This window comes from Nanorana parkeri, unplaced genomic scaffold, assembly GCF_000935625.1.
Source record: "Nanorana parkeri isolate BGI_ZX_2015 unplaced genomic scaffold, ASM93562v1 scaffold99, whole genome shotgun sequence".
Lineage (NCBI taxonomy): Eukaryota > Metazoa > Chordata > Amphibia > Anura > Dicroglossidae > Nanorana > Nanorana parkeri.
Window position 1 is genome coordinate 977,215 of NW_017306367.1, and position 19,972 is coordinate 997,186.

The 19,972-nt window shown below is 41.8% G+C and overlaps 1 protein-coding gene across 1 annotated transcript in view; it reads left to right on the forward strand.

Moving 5' to 3' along the window:
- The window catches only part of DPP3 (dipeptidyl peptidase 3), a 42,876-nt gene that overhangs the window by 12,473 nt on the left and 10,431 nt on the right, over nt 1-19,972 (forward strand). The window contains exons 3-12 of the mRNA XM_018552885.1: nt 1,717-1,806; nt 1,901-2,038; nt 3,697-3,771; nt 3,888-3,981; nt 7,506-7,639; nt 8,018-8,148; nt 11,120-11,178; nt 11,941-12,135; nt 17,274-17,386; nt 19,628-19,720. Of these exons, the coding sequence (XP_018408387.1) occupies nt 1,717-1,806; nt 1,901-2,038; nt 3,697-3,771; nt 3,888-3,981; nt 7,506-7,639; nt 8,018-8,148; nt 11,120-11,178; nt 11,941-12,135; nt 17,274-17,386; nt 19,628-19,720 (1,122 nt within the window). The remainder of the gene's footprint in view (nt 1-1,716; nt 1,807-1,900; nt 2,039-3,696; nt 3,772-3,887; nt 3,982-7,505; nt 7,640-8,017; nt 8,149-11,119; nt 11,179-11,940; nt 12,136-17,273; nt 17,387-19,627; nt 19,721-19,972) is intronic.

Below are 19,972 nucleotides of genomic sequence, written 5' to 3' on the forward strand. Positions count from 1 at the left end.
AAATGCTCCGATACCTTCTCCGATTTTGGAACTTACGGCCAGATGAAAATTTCCTCTGACTGGCAGTGCCGTAGGGAACATGGAGCCAGCTTCCCATGCAATCAGGAAGCCGTGCGGCAAGTTATGACCCGCCTACTGGTTTTCTGATTTCCCGGTCAATCAGGTCATTACTCGCCACCCGGCTTCCTGATTGACCGGGAAGCAGGTTTCCTGGCTAATCACAATCAAGCAGGCCAAACAACATGGAGCCGGCTTCCGTGGCAATCAGGAAACCGGGCGGGATGTCATTACCCACTGCACGGCTTTCTGATTTCCTGGGAAGCCTGCTCTATGCCAGCGGAAGCACCGGTATTAGTATTCCGTGTCGGCGAGATCCGAAAGCAAAAAATCGGTACTCGATACCGAAAAACAGGTATTGGTGCATCCTTAGTTTTGATTAAAACTATTTTTTTTTGTATTGGGAAAAGTAGATTTGGCCCCCGCTTTAGCCCTTGGACAAGTAGTTTTTAAAAAAATGTCCACATCCCTGATTTGTCATCAGGACACCAGCATTGAATATAAAGTCAATCCATTAGGTTTAAACTTATCAGCCAGAACTTTCTCTCTACTGGAGAAAAGACCATGCCATAGTTCTCAACCTAGGGTTGCCCTTGCAATATGCACTGAACAGCGACTTGCACGTGAAAGCAGATAAATATTTTGAAGGGTTGCATATTCACCAGAATACGTGGGTTTATGTGTGTTCCATGTTGTGTTTTTTTTTTTTTTAAATTCCTTGAATAGGCAACTGCGGTTAGTGTGTACAAATTAAGCTTGCAAGACTCTGTGTTAACAATAATACGAAATCGCCTGCACTCCATGCAGCGTACAGACCTTAAGTAAGAGGTTGGTGCTTGAAGTGACAACACGGATGGCGCCTTGTCAGATACAGTTGATAATAGAAGTCACCAGCACTCGATGATGTGTGCAAGAAGTAAAGCACTTTTTATTCAAACTTCACATGCGTCAAACAGCCAACGTTTTGGGGCCACGCAGGGTCCCTTCTTCTGGGCGCCCAGAAGAAGGGACCCTGCGTGGCCCCAAAACGTTGGCTGTTTGACGCATGTGAAGTTTGAATAAAAAGTGCTTTACTTCTTGCACACATCATCGAGTGCTGGTGACTTCTATTATGGGCTCTGTGTTATCAAACACACTGCAATGTATCAGTGGAAACAGGCTAATGAAAACATGGATTGCATGAAACACATCTAGTAGAGAAAAGTCCACAAAGAAAATGGACTAAAAATCCTTTTGTGTGAGTAAGATTTCGGCTGAGATACTAGAGAGAAAAAGCAATGATTTTCATGGCAGTTACAGAAAGTTTGTGAAAGTGACAGTGTCCTGGTATAGCATTTGACTTTCCAATATTCAACTTTTAGGTGAAAAAAGGTTATTTTATTCTTTACAGGAGAACATTAAATTCAAAAACACTGGCACATGTCAAACCAGCACGGAAATCTAATGACTTCATCAGTAGGGTGACCTCTAGGCACTGTGAGTTCTGTTCACAGAATGCAGAAAAAAGGTCATGGAAATTACATTATTTCTGTGTGGACATACCTGAAATCTCTAGCAGTGGGCATAGAGTTCTTTATGCTGGGATATGTATAACTGTACCTAGTATATGTCCTATCTTCACTTAGATTTTCACTTAGATTTTTCCCCTTATCTCCGCAGGCTCTATTGGTGTATGCTGCTGGATTCTTTGCAAACATGGGAAACTACAAGTCCTTTGGAGATACTAAATTTGTCCCCAACATTTCCAAAGTAAGTTCTGGTTTCAGCAATGACTAACACAAATTATCCACAGATCATGAAATATATATATATTTAATTAATAATTGACAATTTTTTGCCCCAGGAGAAGCTAGAAAAGTTAATACGGGCAAGTGATGCTTTTGCTAAGGATCCAGAAGGAATGGCAGGTCTTTGGAAAATCGTTGAAGAACGTATGTACTCTCTGGAACCGCGTGAGAGGCAGCTAGGACTGGGGGACCAGGTCAGTACCCGGGGAATGCACAGCGATATAATGGCTTGCATTTTCTTTCTTTCTATTTTGTGTTAACACTTTTCTTGAGATTGGTTTTTCATCACTAAGAAAATATTTTGGGTGGGGACATATTTGTGTTAGGCTGCCCATAACATTTAGTAGCCAATAGCAAGATATGGGCCAAAGCCCCCACTTCGTAGTTTAAGTCAATATTTGCACATAAATAATAATGCTCTGGAATTTGCAGCTTCTTGTGCCACCTAGGAGACTCTCTACGTACCTTTGTGTGCATACATTAACAGTTTAAACTGTTTTACTTCACTACAGATTCACGTACAAATTTATTTGATTAAATCCGTTGTTGATAAAATGGTAAATGTAACCCCTCTCAGTTGAAGTCTTGGCAGGGTTTGTAAATATAAAAATGAATTACATTTCCACATATAGACTAAGCATGACTTAACTGCAAATATTAGTAGAATATATTGTAAGGAATATTAAATTCCTCCTGCAAGGTTTGAACAAACTCCCTGGAAAATTTTCATCCCATAAGGGAAGGAAAATTGTGGTTTTAATTTTTCTACTTCTTCTTCTTTTCTTTTTTTTTCTTTTTTTTTTTTTTTTTTTTTTTACAGGTAAGACGCTTTTTCTGCTTTTATGTGGCTTTGCATAGTGAGTTGTGTCTTTCACCTGTGGAATTTACTGACTTTAAAGGCATAGATATTACATTTTCAATACAGTACTTGCATATTATAAGCACATTATTGGCGTGGAATATTTATGCTAAATGTATCCCTTTCTACATAATTGTTGCATTTCAGCAGCTTAAAAACATACATGCGTTTGATACGGTTCAACCTTGGATTATTGTACTCTATAATTTCATTCTGAGTTTTTTTTCCATTTATGAAAATACTTTTGGAGGACTTAAACAGAAGCTCTGAAGGTGTGGGGTCACAAACTCTTAGGGCCTGTTTGTATTGTTGTGGTACGTTAGGGCAGCGCATTAATTTTAAAATGTCCTTCCATCATAGCAGGAGCAGCTGCAGCATGGCAGAACGCAGAAGTTGGAACAGGTCTGGACAGAGGCAAACTTCCATCCTTTTCTTAATGGATCCCAACCTCCCTGGATTAGTGTCATTTGTTTCCACTGTGCTGGCAGCCAGCCTGCCTGCCTGCACCATTGAAAGGAATGATGCTGTGGTGAACTCTGTTTACACTCAAATTTTAGACTTTAGCAGTATTACAGTGTATCTGATACTGCATCTGTGGTTATCAATCCTGTCCATGGCTGCGTAAGACTTATTAAAAGCAAAAGATCATAGGGCTGCTCATAATGTGCCAACTTGGCATGGAAATAGCAACACTGGCATACCCCACTTTTGCCTAGTGTCAATCAAAACTTGTATACTTAAAAGTGACCCATGTTCTTCTTCTGCTTTACTCTTCCCATGATGGAAACATCCGCATGGTCTTCTTTGAACCCAAAACATCAGAGCAACAGAAGATTGAGGAACAGTCCACTTATCCCACAAAAACTAGAGCAAATTGAAGTTTCCTAATTCCATTTAATTCAGACCCATTTCTCTACTTCCCAACTGCTGCATTGCATGGAGTTGACTATGGTGTAGGGACAACATGTTAATGTTTGCCTTTGTTTGTCATAGGGAATTACCACCTATTTCTCTAGAAATTGCACTATGGAAGATGCAGAACTGATTCAGAGGTTCCTTGACTCAAAGGTACATAGTTACAGTTGTTATTTTTATATTAGTTGTTGCCAACCCAGTTTCTATAATCTTTCTTCTGTTGGAAGTACTTTGAGATTGACCCTGTTCGTTTTTGTTTTTCTCTCCAGAACCTTAGTGCCTACAATACTCGACTGTTTAAAACTCAGAATGAAGGAGGCAGATCTAAGTTTGAGGTTCGACTGGCATCTGTTACCAAAGAAGGTGGGAGCTTCATGAATACAATAATATTTTTTTTAGTCTAGCAGTAACAAACCATTTGCTTGTGGGATACATGTGCCTCTCTGCTTCATTAATTTTACTCAGCCTCTGAGGTTTTTTTTTTCTACTTGATTTTTATTGAGCATAAAGAAGGTACATAAGCAGTACAATGATCAGAATAAAAACTTGGCATGACAACAAAAATACAGAAGACATTGTAAGAAAAAGGGTTGAGAAAAGGAGGAGGTTCAGTAAAATATTTAAAATGAAATGCAAGCATCCTTCATACAGAATTGGCCAAAAGTTTTGAGAATGACACAAATATTAATTTTCACAAAGTCTGCTGCTTCAGTTTGTATGATGGCAATTTGCATATATTCCAGAATGTTATTAAGAGTGATCAGATCATTTGCAAAGTCCCTCTTTGCCATGAAAATGAATTTAATCCCCAAAAAAACATTTCCACTGCATTTCAGCCCTGCCACAAAAGGACCAGCTGACATCATGTCAGTGATTCTTTCGTTAGCACATGGTGTCAGTGTTGACGAGGACAAGGCTGGAGACCGCTCTGCCATGCTGACTGAGTTAGAATAACAGACTGGAAGCTTTAACCCCTTCATGACTGAGCTAGTTTTCAGTTTCTGTTCATAAATGACTCACACACTTTTTACATTTTTGCTGTGTGATTCTTCCACAGCAGTAATATACTTTCAGTAACTGCTGAGAATCAGCTGTTACCAGCATTACAAAGCCTGATCTAACTCGTCACGTACAGTGTACGTGGCCAGTCATATAGGCACAAAGTGCCGGGACGTACACTGTACGTCTCCCATCACGAAGGGGTTAAAAGGAAGGTGGTGCTTGAAATCATTGTTCTTCCTCTGTTAACCATGGTTACCTGCAAGGAAACACATGCAGTCATCATTACTTTGCACAAAAAAAGGATCCACAGGCAAGGATATTGCTGCTACTAACTGTGGCCATACACTGTACAACCATCGCAAGACCTTAGTCTTGCGATGGTTGTAAAGAGATTAAAAAAACGTACGATCTGCCCATCTTGGACGGACAGATCGCACTCTCGATCATCGCAAGCCACGCCCCCTGAGGGGCAGGCTTGCGATGACTGTAATGAGGGGCGGGCTTACGCTGACTGCAAACGGGCAGTGTGCGCGTGCGCACACCGGCCCGTTCGGCAGTTGTCGAACCAGCAGGCCACCAACTCGCCGAGAATCGTACGATTCCCGGCGGGTTTTCAAACATGCTGGTTCGATGGAAAACGTGCGACCGTACAGTAACGGTCGCATGCCTTCCATACACTGCACAATTCTCGTACGATCGCGGGATTTCCCGCGATTCTCGTACGAGAATCGTGCAGTGTATGGGCACCTCAAGATTTCACCTAAATTAACCATTTATCAGATCATCAAGACCTTCAAGGAGAGAGGTTCAATTGTTGTGAAGAAGGTTTCAGGGTGCCCAAGAAAGTCCAGCAAGCGCCAGGACCGTCTTTGAAGGTTGATTCATCTGCCGGATCATGCACCACAAGTGCAGAGCTTGCTCAGGGATGGCAGCAGGCAGGTGTGAGTGCATCTGCACGCACAGTGAGGCAAAGACTTTTGTTTCCAATAAATGTTTATTAAATTTTTGATTTTCCATACAAACAAAATAGAAAATGACACATCTCAGAAAAACCATCAGAGTGATTGACTGGTACAGTGCTGTTAGAAAATCATCAAGACTAAGTATTTAGGTTACAGACTGTCGCGTACCTGGTGAGAGCCTAAGATGACAAGGCGGCCTCCCTTGCTTCTCTTGTACAAACACCCCTGGTAATGATGGACAGAGGGTGTAGGGACGGAAGAGGGGCACAAGTGCCTGATGAAGTGGATACACTCGGAGCTGGAGATGCAGGTGGACCAGTCTGTAGGACGATGATGGCAGTCACTTCCTGGAATATGACGTCAGCAATGGGTGAAGCTTTCAACGGTGCAGAGCAGAGCCGAACTAAGGAACAAGCCGGGTCACGATCAGGCGTGCAGCGAGGTACAAATCAGCAGACAGAGGCAGGAGCAGGCCGGGTCGGTAACATGCAGGCAAGGCAGAGTGTAATCGGCAAATGAAAGGAAGGTCCAGATCAAGCCAAGGTCAGGGGCCTCTGCGTAGGGGGGTTGGAGGAATGGGTGGCCTTATATGCAGACGACATGATATTGTTCCTTGCGGATATGGATCAGTCGCTGGTAGAGTCCCTTGGTATTTTACAAAGATTCACTACATACTCAGGGCTGTCTGTTAATTGGAACAAATCCCAATATCTCCCCTTAGAACCATTGAATCACTCCGCAATATCGCAGTATGCACAACTGCAACAGGTTTCAGCACTCAAATATCTGGGCCTGACTATTTCTACCTCTGTCGCAGAATTCATGACTCTCAATGTCTCCCCGGTCATTGCCCAGTTCAAAAGCCGTCTCAGCTTGGAAGAATTTACCTCTATCTCTACCTGCTCTCAGAGTTCCTTTGGAATGGGAGGGCACATAGAATCAAACTTTCAGTCTACCAAATAGGTAGAATAAGGGAAGAGGGAGACTGGGAAGATCAGATTCCTGCATAGCAGGAGTACAGAGAGGTCAGAGGGAAACCATAGAATGGGATAGTAGAGTAGCAAGCACTGGATGTATATAGCCAGACGGACTCCCGTGGGGATGAACCCATTTGGTTATTGTAGGAGCCCTCGTGTCCCTCCACAGCCTGGGTATCAGTGATCTGGCTGCATTTATCAGATGCTTGCTAAGGGATTTTTGTGGCCCCACAGCATCCCCATTATGGAGATGTAGTAAATAGACACCCGGTGTAAAAGTCGGCTGCTCTCCAGTGATTTGACAAATAAGATCATGAAACTGCCTCCAATAAGGCTGAAGAAGGGGACACGACCAGAATATATATGGAGCAGTGTTCCACGATCGGATTTACATCTCCTGACACCTTGGGGTCCACCCATTGAAGAAGTACTGGGGTCCTATACCAGCGAGTGAGGATTTTAAAATTTAGGTTTCCTGTGTTCTACTACTCACTAAGCTTTTGTGTGTTGCTAGCCAAACATCTTCCCAAGTCTCAGTGGAAATTTCCAGATATAGCTCCTTCTCCCAAGTTACCCTCAGTGTCTCAGTGTGAGCTGGTTTAGTAGAACACACTAAAGCATAAAGCCAAGATATGACATGTCAGGAGGGGTAGGCCCTCTCAAAAGGAGTCATATCTCTAGCAAAGCTACCTTGCCTGGCCGGAGCAGTGAGGTAGTGTCTTACTTCAGCTTCTAAGTTGACACTTGTTTGAATTAACACCTATATTCATTTTCTTATGTATAAAGATGAACAGAAGTCTTTTTTTCACAGATTTCCTAACATGGTACAGCATTGCTTTTAACGTTACATACCTGATCAACACTTTTCCAGGCATAGACATGTATTGTGTGTATTATGCTATATTTTCTTTGTACACATTTTTATTATTCTTGTGTCACAAACTAGGATCTGCGGAAAAGTCATCTGATCTTGCAAACCTCTTGGGATCGTTTGAGTTTGAGAGTCATGAAATCATTATCACAAGGGGTGATTACTCTGCCTTACTTCTTCGAGTGAGGGAAAACCTGGAGAAGGCAAAGGTACAAATACAATTATCTTTGTGAGAACTTTTATTCTTTGCGTGAATTTTTAAAGCATGCCAATTTTTAAAATGCAAACTGTGACTAAATAAACATTAAATGTAACTGTTTAAATATAGTAGAAATAACATTATATTGCTTCCAAATTAATTGGTGAATACTTTCATTAATTAGCTACTGTGACATCCAGTCCTAAAATCCTAATTAATCTCAATAAAATCCATCTGACTGTATGTGTCTAACCTAGCAAGATGGTCTCTTCCTTCCTGGGACCTTTAAATAAAACTTCTGGGTTGCAAACCTTTCAATCATCTACACACTTGTCTTCTGTAATTCTCATTACTTAATGTGAGTTTCTCTGTAATACCAAATCCTTAGGCTTATGCTGCCAATGATAACCAAAGAAAGATGCTGGAAGAATATGGACGCAGTTTTCAAGAAGGATCCATCCAAGCTCATAAGGAAGGGTCCAAACACTGGGTGCAGGACAAAGGACCAATAGTAGAGAGGTGAGAATCTAAAGGCCAAGGAGGCCTGAGGGCTGAAAGGTAGCAGGTGGTCATCAAAGAAAGGTTTTTTTGTTGATTGTATTTTTGAAGCTTATGTATAGCCAAATTTTTGTTTTGTTTTGGATAGAGTAGGGAAGGAGAACTCCAGCCACAAATTGTATTAAGCTTTGCAGTGGGGCTACTCCCGGACTGCAAGGGTTAACTGCTTGTTTTTGCCTAGGGTACAATAGAAAAAAAAAGGTCTATACTCTCCCGATGATTCTCAGAGCCAGCAATTACCCTGCAGCCTGTCTTCCAAACTGTGATGGTATATCCCTCAGCGTCTTCACGTCCTGTACACAGTATATTGAACGTGATGACTCGAGGATCCTTAAGGTGGCCATACACTGTACAACCATCGCAAGACCTTAGTCTTGCGATGGTTGTACAGGGATTAAAAAAACGTACGATCTGCCTATCTTGGACAGGCAGATTGCACTCTCGATCATCGCAAGCCCACCCCCCTGAGGGGCGGTCTTCCGATGACCGCAATGCTGAACGGGCAGTGTGCGCGTGCGCACACCGGCCCGTTCGGCATTTGTCTTCCGAGCACTGTTCTAACCAGCCGAGAATCGTACGATTCCCGGCTGGTTTTCGAACATGCTGGTTCGACGGAAGATGTGCGACCGTACAGTAGAAACGGTCGCACGTCTCCGTTCACACTGCTCGATTCTCGTACGATCGCGGGATTTCCCGCGATTCTCGTACGAGAATCGAGCAGTGTATGGGCACCTTTAGACTGTTCCAGCGGAGGGGGAGAGATGCTCAAGGGACTGGTCTAAGAGCCAGCCAACAACCAGGTTCAGGTGAGCATACATTATTTTTTTCATCCTAGGCAAAAATGAGCAGTTAACCCTTGCAGTGCAGAGGTAACCCTACTTGAAGGGTTAATAAAATGTGTGCCTGGAGTTCTTTAAATCCCCCTCTCAGGTTATTATTGTGTCTTGGAGACACAACAGGAAGTAGGAAAATACCCGTAAAGTATTGGGAATTTCCATCTTAACAGTTGTCCCCATTGGATGATTTCCTCTCAGTTCTTGCTCCTATGATAGCACTATGACCACAGTAAAAACTTGGCAGAGGGTCTGACCCTTATGGAAAAAAACACTTGTGCATTTAAATACACTTCAATTTTGTTTTACTATTTGCAAGTTTGTAAACTGAACTGTTTGTATACCTTTATTTGTTTTTTTATAAAAAAATCTTTATTTCACAAAAAAGCTACTTTTATACATTAACAGAGACTGATGTACTTTCTCGCTAGAAAACACAAATTTGGTTGTTAAGTTTCTTTTACAATCGCTAAGAATCCATATTCCATCCATATAGATTAAAACTAAGGCCTCATTCACACTGCTGCATAATACGCTGCGCATAGATGCGCGCAGCATTTTTTGCCATATGCAAATAAATGGCTCCATACACATAGCTGCGTACGAAGCAGTTTTTTTTTGCTGCATAGAGAAGCACCCAAAAAAATTGGAACTGAGATGTGTCCGGGCTCGGAATTTCTGCTTATTTTACGCGCGTGCAGTACATTAATGTTTCTATTAAATATTATGCATTCTGGGATAGCATACAGTTCACGTATATACGCATTTACAAATATGAATACAGTTTTGCTTTTGTGTTGTGTGTGAATGAGGCCTAATGCAGATATTAAAAAAAAAAAAAATACACATTCCCTGTAAAATAAAGCATGCAGAATGAATGTTAATGGAAAGGGCTGTGATTAAATTGTTTGTAGTAAACAAATAGGGCAAATGTCAGTGTCTTACCTCTGACATGTAGTAATTTGTGGCATCAAGGATTGGAAGTATATTTTAAATTGTCAGAAACAAAAGACAAAAGCCTATGTTTGTATAGATGTTGTGTAGTTAAATGTATATGTCTCACCAAGGCTAGCAGTCGTGGTGAGCCTGTAGTTTCACACTATGGGGTTGATTTACTAAATGCAAATAGGCTGGTCACTTTTGTAAGGGAATTTGCACTTTTCAGTGGAAGTTTCCCTTAGCTTAGTGAATGTGGTGAAACTTCACTTTGTAAAGAATAGGGCTGCAGCTAACGATTATCTTCATAATCGATTAGTTGGGGGGAAAAAAATCGGGTAGCTAATCGATTGGTTGTATAAATCTCTCTCTCCCCCCCCTCCTATTCCCCAACCAACTAATCGATGATGAGAATAGTTGACAACTATTCTCGTAATCGATTTTAATCGATTAGTTGTTGCAGCTCTAGTAAAGAATACCCAATTATGTGCAAGGAAATTTAAAAAACAGCTATTCTTCTTAAGCATGATTGGGCGATGGAAGTCAGCAGAGCTTCCCGTCATTCACTAAACTAAGGGCAAACTTCCCCTGCTAAGTGCAGATTCCCTTCCAACGTGAACGGCCTATTTGCCTTTAGTAAATCAACCCCAATGTATGCATTAAAAACAAGGAAATTTATTTTAAATGCAGCTGGTTTAAGTTCCTGAATTTGACTTGGTTTATAGCCCTCAGACAGGAAGAGCACAGAACTGGGAGCTAGGTGTGTGGTAAAAAACAAACTTACTGACAGGAGGAAAGAACAGTATTAGCATATGGGTGAACTGTTGCTGCTCCTCGTCCACTGTCCAATCACAGTTTAGGGGAAAGGAGGTAACCTAGCTGCATTGCTTAACTGCTGCAGACCATGAGGTTACAAACCTGGCTGTATTGTCTGGCAAGCTTGTTTAAATTTCCACACTGGAGAGGCAGAAATACAGATTCTTTGGCAAAAACAGCTCCCTTATATGTATTTCAGCTGTGCGTTCAGCTGCTTGGTGGAGCTCAGCTTTAAACGTGCCTTGCAGGCATACACAGAAATGAGTAAAAGAGAAAGAGTTAGCATCTAAACCACAGTCGGTATATCATGAAAAAAAAATGTTTTCACTGTACATTTTTCTTTTTAGTCACATTGGATTCATTGAGAGCTATAGAGATCCATTCGGTTCCCGTGGGGAATTTGAAGGTGAGTTTTCTGAGTAGAAGATTCTGTGTTTTTTTTTTTTAAATATATGTAAAAACTGTGGTAAATACTATTTGAAAGTAACAGCTGCTCAGGAAATGTATCTGACTAAAGCAGTGCTTCCCAAAACTGTCTTGTGCCACAAAACATCCACGTGGTTAATTATATGGCATTGCTGTGGCATTAATTATTTCCCTGTACAAGGGAACCAAAGATTTATGCCCGGTTCACCTTGTGACACAAGACAATGAATTATCCTACACATTAGTATCAAACTGGGTCAGTCCCATAGAGCACATAATTATACTACAAGGGAACCACTACCTACAAATTGGACTGCATTGCCTGCATATATAGATAATGAACATATAACATGTATAACAAACCAAATACTTTAACATGTCAGATCATTTTAAACACATGCACTATTAGCGGGTTTCAGAGAACAGGCTTGATAAACATGGGCCTGGAGAAGAGGAATAGAAGTATGCTAACATATGCAATGAATGTAGCGTGAGATGTGAGTGTGTGCAACTGTAAGCTTACTGAAACCTATGGAATGGCTTGTAGTGCCTAGAGGTACCTAGACTACCCACTTGTAACCATAGATTTGTATGACATCATTTAAACAAATGCTAGACAGAGCAACCTTTTGTGCAGTGCTTTGGAAAAGAAAGGGTTTAAATCTTCAAGGAGTATTATTATAATGTGCAAAGTTCATTTATTTCTTTCTCGTTGGTAACAAACACTTTGCTGTGTTTACAGGCTTTGTTGCAGTAGTTAACAAACTGGTGAGTGCTCGCTTTGCCCAGCTTGTCTCAGCAGCAGAGTGTCTTGTAGCAACACTTCCATGGCCATCTTCATATGAGAAGGATACTTTCCTCCGTCCAGACTTCACCTCCTTGGATGTTGTCACATTCAGTGGAAGTGGCATCCCAGCGGGAATCAGCATACCAAACTGTGAGTTGTTAAACTTCTGTCAAGAGTATGTGTTTTGTTTAGCCCACAGAGCAGCATATAGTTAAATAAAGATGGATAGAAATGAATAGTAAATTGGTTTTCAGTGCCGAGGATCTGCTTTTGTGGCATGCTTTCATCCCTACTCTTTATCTTACTCTTCAACTGACCATAACATACAACCTCCTTATAGTCCAAGCCCTAAAATGTAACTTTACACTTAAAATCTCCCAAACACTTATAGTATAGGTGATGTCTAATAAAGGAAAGCAGAGCATCATACTCCAGATAACTTTGTTATAGTCTAATAAGCATCCTTTTTATTGAAAATAATCACTGCATATGTTTTTTGCATTTGTTTTTGCAAGTTAACGTAACTGCACAACCTTTCTGCCTGTCCCTTTTCCTGAGAGTAGGTGGCATATCTGCATTGCCTGAGGGTGGGACAGTGGGGAAATGTGTTCCCTTTCTATGACAATCAAGCAGAGCAGGGCAGTAAATCGGACTACAGGCATGCCAAGCATGTGCACAACATCCAGTAGCTCCAGTCAAAAAACTGAAGGACAGTACTGACCATCCCTGCCTGCGAGCTGAGTGGGGTCATATTACTACAGGAAGACAACGCCCCTGGCAGGATCACCAGGTATTTGCTACTGATTATTGCAATAACTATCACGTACCTGGTAGGGAGAGCGAATGTTTGAGGAGGCTTCTCTTGCACCTCGTGTCTTGTGGCCTTTGATGTTGGTGGCAGAGGCCAGGCAGACAATGAGTGGCACGAGTGCTCAGGGAAATCCAGTAATCGAGGTCACAGCAAGCCGCGGTCATAAGCCAGGAGATCAGATGCGGTACAAAAGGGAGCAGGCAGAAAAATATCCAATAAACGGTCCGAGGTCAAAAAGGCAGGCAGCAAGCAGGGATGGTTGTCAAACAGGAACAGGTCAAAATCCAGGGAGCTCAGGTGCATACGGGACAAGGCAAAACAGGATACAAGGAACACGCTCAAGCTGAAAAGACAAACCAGCAACTAATGGGCGTGAACTGGGCTTAAATAAGGAAGTGAGTCAATCACTCATGTCACTTCCTGTGTGCCCTTTGGCGCGTCTTTCTGCGGCGTATGCACATCACTTCCGGTGCGCCATACGGCGCGTCTGTCCGTGAGAAGGGCGTGCTCTGCGCATGCGGGCGCTCGTCCTCCTTGGCGCATGCGCAGAGCGGGTCTTTTGCTGACAATAACATTAATACAGGGAACTTGTAACAGCATTTGTATGGACACAGGACTGCATTTGTTAAATTTTACTTTTAAGCTTTGCTTACACTTTAAACCTTTTAATGCAGGACCAATTTTTCCATTTTTCACACACGTTAAAATGCATTTTGTAAAGATCGACATCAAATTGAAAGTTTACAAGGTTTCATTTCACTTGCCAAGGTGTGTTTTAGGGCTTCCAGGCCACTTTTACTTGTCAAGTGAGGAAGGATAACACGCGATTCCTCCTGTGAAGGAAATTATCCAGCACAATATAACAATACAGATTTTCCATCCTCATGGCTATTTGTTGCACAGTTCTCTGCTGTCAGAAAAAAAAATGATCCAGTCCCAGCCTCTCTGCTGGACTACTTCTAAAAGTTGAACTTCTAGTCTGCTCACACACAGACTAGCTCTCTCAACAGTCTCACTATCATTCAGTTCAGACATCCCTAAAATTTGGGTCCATAGAACAATGCAAATATTCTTCCAGCTGGTCAGCACAAAAAGCGTGTTTAAAGCGTGTTCCAACATTTTAGATTCGGAATAGAGGTATTTGTTGCATACATTTGCAAAGCCACACACTGCTGTGTCAAGGCACATACAGGTGAAACTCGAATAATTAGAATATCGTGCAAAGTTCATTTATTTCACTAATGCAACTTAAAAGGTGAAACTAATATACGAGATAGACTCATTAGATGCAAAGCAAGATAGTTCAAGCTGTGATTTGTCATAATTGTGATGATTATGGCTTACAGCTCATGAAAACCCCAAATCCACAACCTCAAAAAAGTAGATTATTACATGCAATCAATAAAACAAGGATTGTACATAGAACAATATCGGACCTCTGAAAAGTACAAGCATGCATATGTACTCAGTACTTGGTTTGGGCCCCTTTTGCAGCACTTACTGCAATTACTTTTGCACGATATTCTAATTATTCGAGTTTCACCTGTATGTAAAGTGTGGTCCCAAAGTCTAAACTCTCTGAGCTCCCGTATTGGGACATGTATATAGAAATGCATACATTGAGAATAGATATGCATTGGAGGTAGCCCTTTCCTTCTTAACCTCTTGCCGTCCGCCCGTAGTAGAAAAACGGACGGACGGCACTGCTGCATCTGCGGGTTGCCGTCTCCAGACGGCAATTTTTTTCTGCTCGCGCGCGCCCCCTAGCGGGCACGAACACCAGAAGGCCAACATCACTCAAGGCAGCTTTAGACCCCCAGTGTGTGTCTGTATCAAATTCATCAAAGCAACAATGGCAGCCACTACGATAAGTGTATAATTTAGCAAAAGGTAAGGTGCACATGGGCAGGGCAGTTCACAAAACAATACACCCATTTCCCAGTACACTTTCCAACTAACCAGCACAAAAAGCCTTCTTTTTTTCAAATTCTTTATTTATAAAGGAAAGCAAGGTAAACACCACAGACCTAGCCATGTATCAAACAGGCTGCATCATCCGCAAGTACAATCAAGGGGAGTACAACCCAATTGCAAACAGGCAGGTAAAATGCAATATCAATCTCAAGCATGTAGTGTGGGTTCCCAGCAATACCTTTTAAAGTATTTTAAGACTATATGGCAGCCAGTGAGTATACACACTCGCCAACCAACCAAAGACCCGAAATGTGCAACATCGATGCTACCAAGGAGAAGAAGAAAAACAATAAACAAAGGCAGGAAAGAAAGAGACGAAGAAAGACTAGAAAAAGAAAGCCAAGCAGCTTATCACCTCAGGTCTCCCCCCCGAGTATTCCCTCAGCGTGGGGTGCTCCCCTGAGACCAGATATGGATAAGGAATGTGTCGGCACCTATAGAAGATCCAGATACGTCAAGTTAAGCAGGCCTGGGAGTACCTCTCCGGGTCCCGAAACTGAGTCCAAGTCGCCCATGTTAGTATAAATTTGTCCTCCTTTGTCAATCTCCTCCACCCTCCGCAGCCACATTGCTATTGAGGGAGGCTGCAAGCTCTTCCACTTAGCGGGGATACAAGCCCTCGCCGCATTGCTCAAGTGAATTAAAAAATGGAGCGCCTGTATGCTTTCCTAGAGAGCGGCGTAAGGCGAAGGAGGAAGGTTGACGGAGCAAATGGCAGATCCAACCCCGTTATTTTCTGTATTAGGTCAGCTACCCTATGCCAAAAAGGCTGGATCAGGGGGCAATCCCAGAAAATATGCCTAAGGGACCCCACATCATCGCCACATCTCCAACACCCAAGAATTTGGGTACATACAAAAAGCTTTTTAAAAGTCACACTGCTGTGTCAAGGCACCTCTGTAAAGTGTGGTCCCAATTTCTATACTATCTAATGCTGGGCACACACCTTACAACCAGCGCAAGACTTTTGTCTTGCGCTGGTTGTAAGGTAATTTAAAAAACGTACGATCTGCCTATCTTTGGACAGGCAGATCGTACTTGTGATGATCGCAAGCCCGCCCCTCTGAAAGACGGGCTTCCGATGACCGCAATGCTAAACGGGCAGTGCGCACAACGGCCCGTGCGGCTTTTATCTTGCGAACATGCCACACACCTGACGACAATCGTACAATGCACCTGAATTTGAGATGTTTGAGTTTCTTCTCATAGGTGCCTTTGACCTGCTTCAAGCTGCTTTTGCATGCCCATTGATTTGTATGGGGAGAAAAGCAGTTCTGGTGTGAAGAAAAGCATTTTGGACACTGCCCTTTAAGCTGTTTCCAGCCCAAAAGGCAAGCTCCTTCAGGTGTCTGCTATCGCACTATAATTATCTTCACTGTGTCCCCATATCTTGGAAAATAGCAACCACAGCTTACTGACTGTGCCTTTGCCTGTCTCATCTTGCTTATTTTGTGACCTAATAAAGCTTCTTATTATAGATTGTGGCCTGTAGGAAGAAGCAGAAGGTGGGAGGAGGCAGGCAATAGCACGACCACAAAGCTATGCTTTCTACATGCTTCTTGGGTTTTGTTAAGGAACAATGAAGATGATCTGAGAATTGATATGAGTACCTGGAAGTGACAATTTGTAAAGGTTAAAACCCACCACAAATTCCCTTGAAGTTTTTGGTACCTTCTTAGCAGACTTTTTAGACTAAAGATCCTGTTTTTTACTCTGATAGCTGAGTTTTGACTGGATCTAAATCTAACCTTTGAAATGTGACCTGCAAATCCATGACTTAGAGGCAAAAGGTTTGATGTGTAAGTGTATAGTCATTTGGTCTTTATTACCAGAATTTTTTGAGTTGTGAGAGAATTCTACCTTTTTAAATTATTTAAATTCATTAGCATCAAACTACTTTTCTGGAACTTAGTTGGAGAACTTTGTGCAATATGGTATTCTTGAATTCAGTGGCTTACCAAGACCAGATTATCACTGCAAAGAAATGGGTTGAGCAGCTTTTAGGAGCTCCACCTGCCTTGGCACAATTGGTGAGGGTTCTAACCTTGTTTTAGGAAGTGGAAAGGCAAAGTATACAAACAAGTAAAAGCAGAAAAAAAGTGCATACATCCAGTAATTATGTTGATAGAAGTCCCCTTTTAGGGTTTTAGGAGATGGACATTTGCTGGACATAGTGATATACAGATGTGGTCATTGGCCCTTACAATTTATGCATGTAAGAATCTTTTATATTGTAAGCCCCCAGGGGCAGGGCCTTCCTTACCATCTTGTCTTGAATTGTATTGTGATTGTAATGTCTTCCTTATATTGTAAAGCGCTGCATAAACTGTTGGCGCTATATAAATGTATAATAATAATAATTCTGCTGCCCACACCATTGAAAATGATCAAATTGTATATCTGTACATTTGACTTATGATTAGATGCATTTTTGGTGTGTTTATTTTCCTACAGTCAACACGTGTCATGAATCAAGTCATATACTATTCTTTCCTTGTTTCAGATGATGATATCAGACAGAGTCTTGGATTTAAGAATGTGTCTTTGGGAAATGTTTTATCAGTTGGATCAGCCACTGAGCGTGAAAAGCTGACGTTTGTGTCTGAGGAAGACAAGGTGCAGTATATAGACATATATTGTCTTCAAAGTAGAAACAAGCCAGCATTTTGATTTTATATGTATTTTGACCCTTCTCATCATGACAAGCTGAATAAGTCCAGTAAAAAGGAAAATATACCCTATTGCACAATGGAAGCTTTTCTGCTCCTGACTGAGTTATCCTAATGTAGTAGAGGAATTGGACTGAGAGATGTAATTTGTAAGGGCCTGTGTTAATGGGCAAATGCAGCTTCGTTTGGCCATCAGTGTGAGACACATCTGCAACCATTCAGAATCAATTTACTGGTGCCGTTGACCTCCATTTGATCTGTTTTTTTGGGGGGGTTTTTTCAAACTGCTTTTGAATTCCTGTAGACTTGTATGAAGAGAGAAGCAGTTCTGAAGTGAGCACAAGCCCATTGGCACAGGTCATATGGGTGTTTTGAAAGTTAAATGTTGCAATAAAAATGGCTAAAAATGTAAGGGCTTGTTCACACCAAATGCAGACAATATCTGCATGAGTTTCTGCACACGCAGTGCAGTGGTTTAAAAAAATTTAGTTTAAAATGGGCTTTCGGTGCATTCCGGAGTGTCTGCATGCGTTTTTGATGCGTTCCAGAGCAGGTAAAATAGGGCTTGCTGCAGTTTTTTTACATGCTCTGGAACGGAACGCTGCGGTGTAAACTAGAGCCCAAAATACCATTGGAATACATTGGACGCAGTTTTGATCCGTTCTATAACTGCTCTGCTCCTGGAACGCGCTTGGTGTGAACAAGGCCTAATTCACGTCATTCAATGTAACCGTTTCTAATTTTACAAATGTATCTTGTTTTTTAACTTGACCAGATTTATCATTTTAGTTTTGTATCAGGGCGTGTTCACACCATGTCCTGACCAGATCTGGGTCAGATCTGCAAAGCGTTTTTTTAGCTTAAAATGGGCATTCAGTTGCAGTCCAGTGCGTTTGCTGCACTTTGGTGCGTTCCAGACCAGAAAAAAATAGTGCATGCAGCATTTTTTCCTCCCGCACCGGAACGGACTGCAGTGGTGTGAACAGAGCCCACAAATACCAAAGGAATACATTGGGATGCATTTCAGGTGCCGACCAAAACTAATCTGGTCCAGACATTGTGTGACCAAGCCCTCAGAGTGGTGTATTGTAAATCATATTTAGGTAAGTGTGGCCACAGAGGCAGGTCTCTCTCTCAGAATTCTTTGTAGAAATTGGGCTGTTTATTGTCACCCTTACCAGGCTAAGGACATTGTTGATATGCCTACTGGTTGCACATGCTTTACTTGTGCCATACCTGTGAAATCTTTATCTTTTCTGCACTATATATTATATCTGGCATTGTTGGTGTCTCTCTCCCTGTCCTTTGTAATAATTTCCATCTAATTGTATTTTCAAACTGCCCCATCTTAACAGGACAAACAAGGAGACATGTTGGATTTGAGCCTCTCCTCTGACTCATTCAGTTATGTTCAATTTAGCTTCAGTTATTCTTCCCTGTAAACAGGCTCCTTTCAGCAAAGCAGTTAGAGCTTGTTCACACCATGTCCTTTGAGCTGCGTTTGCTTTTCTGCACACCACTGCACATGTATGATGTGAACAAGGCACATAGAAAACTGATGTTTTCTGTATGCCTTGTTCACACCATCCATGCGTGCTGGTGTGCAGAAAAATGCAGCTCAATGGACATGGTGTGAACAATCCCTTACAGAGGAACTTCATAGAGAAAACAGCCAAATACCTAGTTTAAGTACATATATATTTAGCTTTTTGTACCCATTTGCCCAGCCATTCTCAATCAGTTACTCTGTTACCTCCTACTTTAACATCACTGCTTTCTGGGTCAGCTTTTCTGCTTCTTGGGTCAGCTCCCTGTTCATTGGACAGAGTTGATGATGCAGTAAAAGAACTGATGTTTTGCTGGTTATTATACTACAAATAATGTAATGGATAATTTGCTTGTTTTGCTGTGATTTGAATGCATACTGATACATAGGGATGCAGCGATATATCGGCGCCGAAACATATCGGCCGAAAATGGCACTTTTGGCATAATGCCGAAAGAGCCATGTTTAGGCCGATACATCGGCGCATCCCTGGTTTCTTTTCTCCCCGCTGTTCCAGCGGGGAGAAAAGAAAGTGACAGCCGGCCGAGCGCTGCAGGACGAGAGCGCTGTGAGCGGCCGGCATCAGATGCACGTATTATTCTGCAGTGTAATAGGATAGTGACAAAGTGAGTTTTTTTACAGGATGTTTTCATCAAGTATCGTGGACCATCTTTTGAGGTTCAGGTTGGCCTTCATGAGTTACTTGGTCATGGCAGTGGGAAGCTCTTTGTTCAGGTATGTGACTATAGGTATTTTACTGTTTCACACATAAATATTCATCTGTTACATGAAATGTTTTAGAATATTACAGTCAGGTCAATCATATCAACATGCCGCTTAAATTATTTTCATTACAGATCATAAGCTTTTAGTATTTAAATCAGTGTAGGAATTCCTACAAAATGTCACACTGTGTCTTCTAATGTCACTTTGCACATATTTTAAGTGTTTATAGTTATGCCCTGCTTTGATGCACCTATATATATA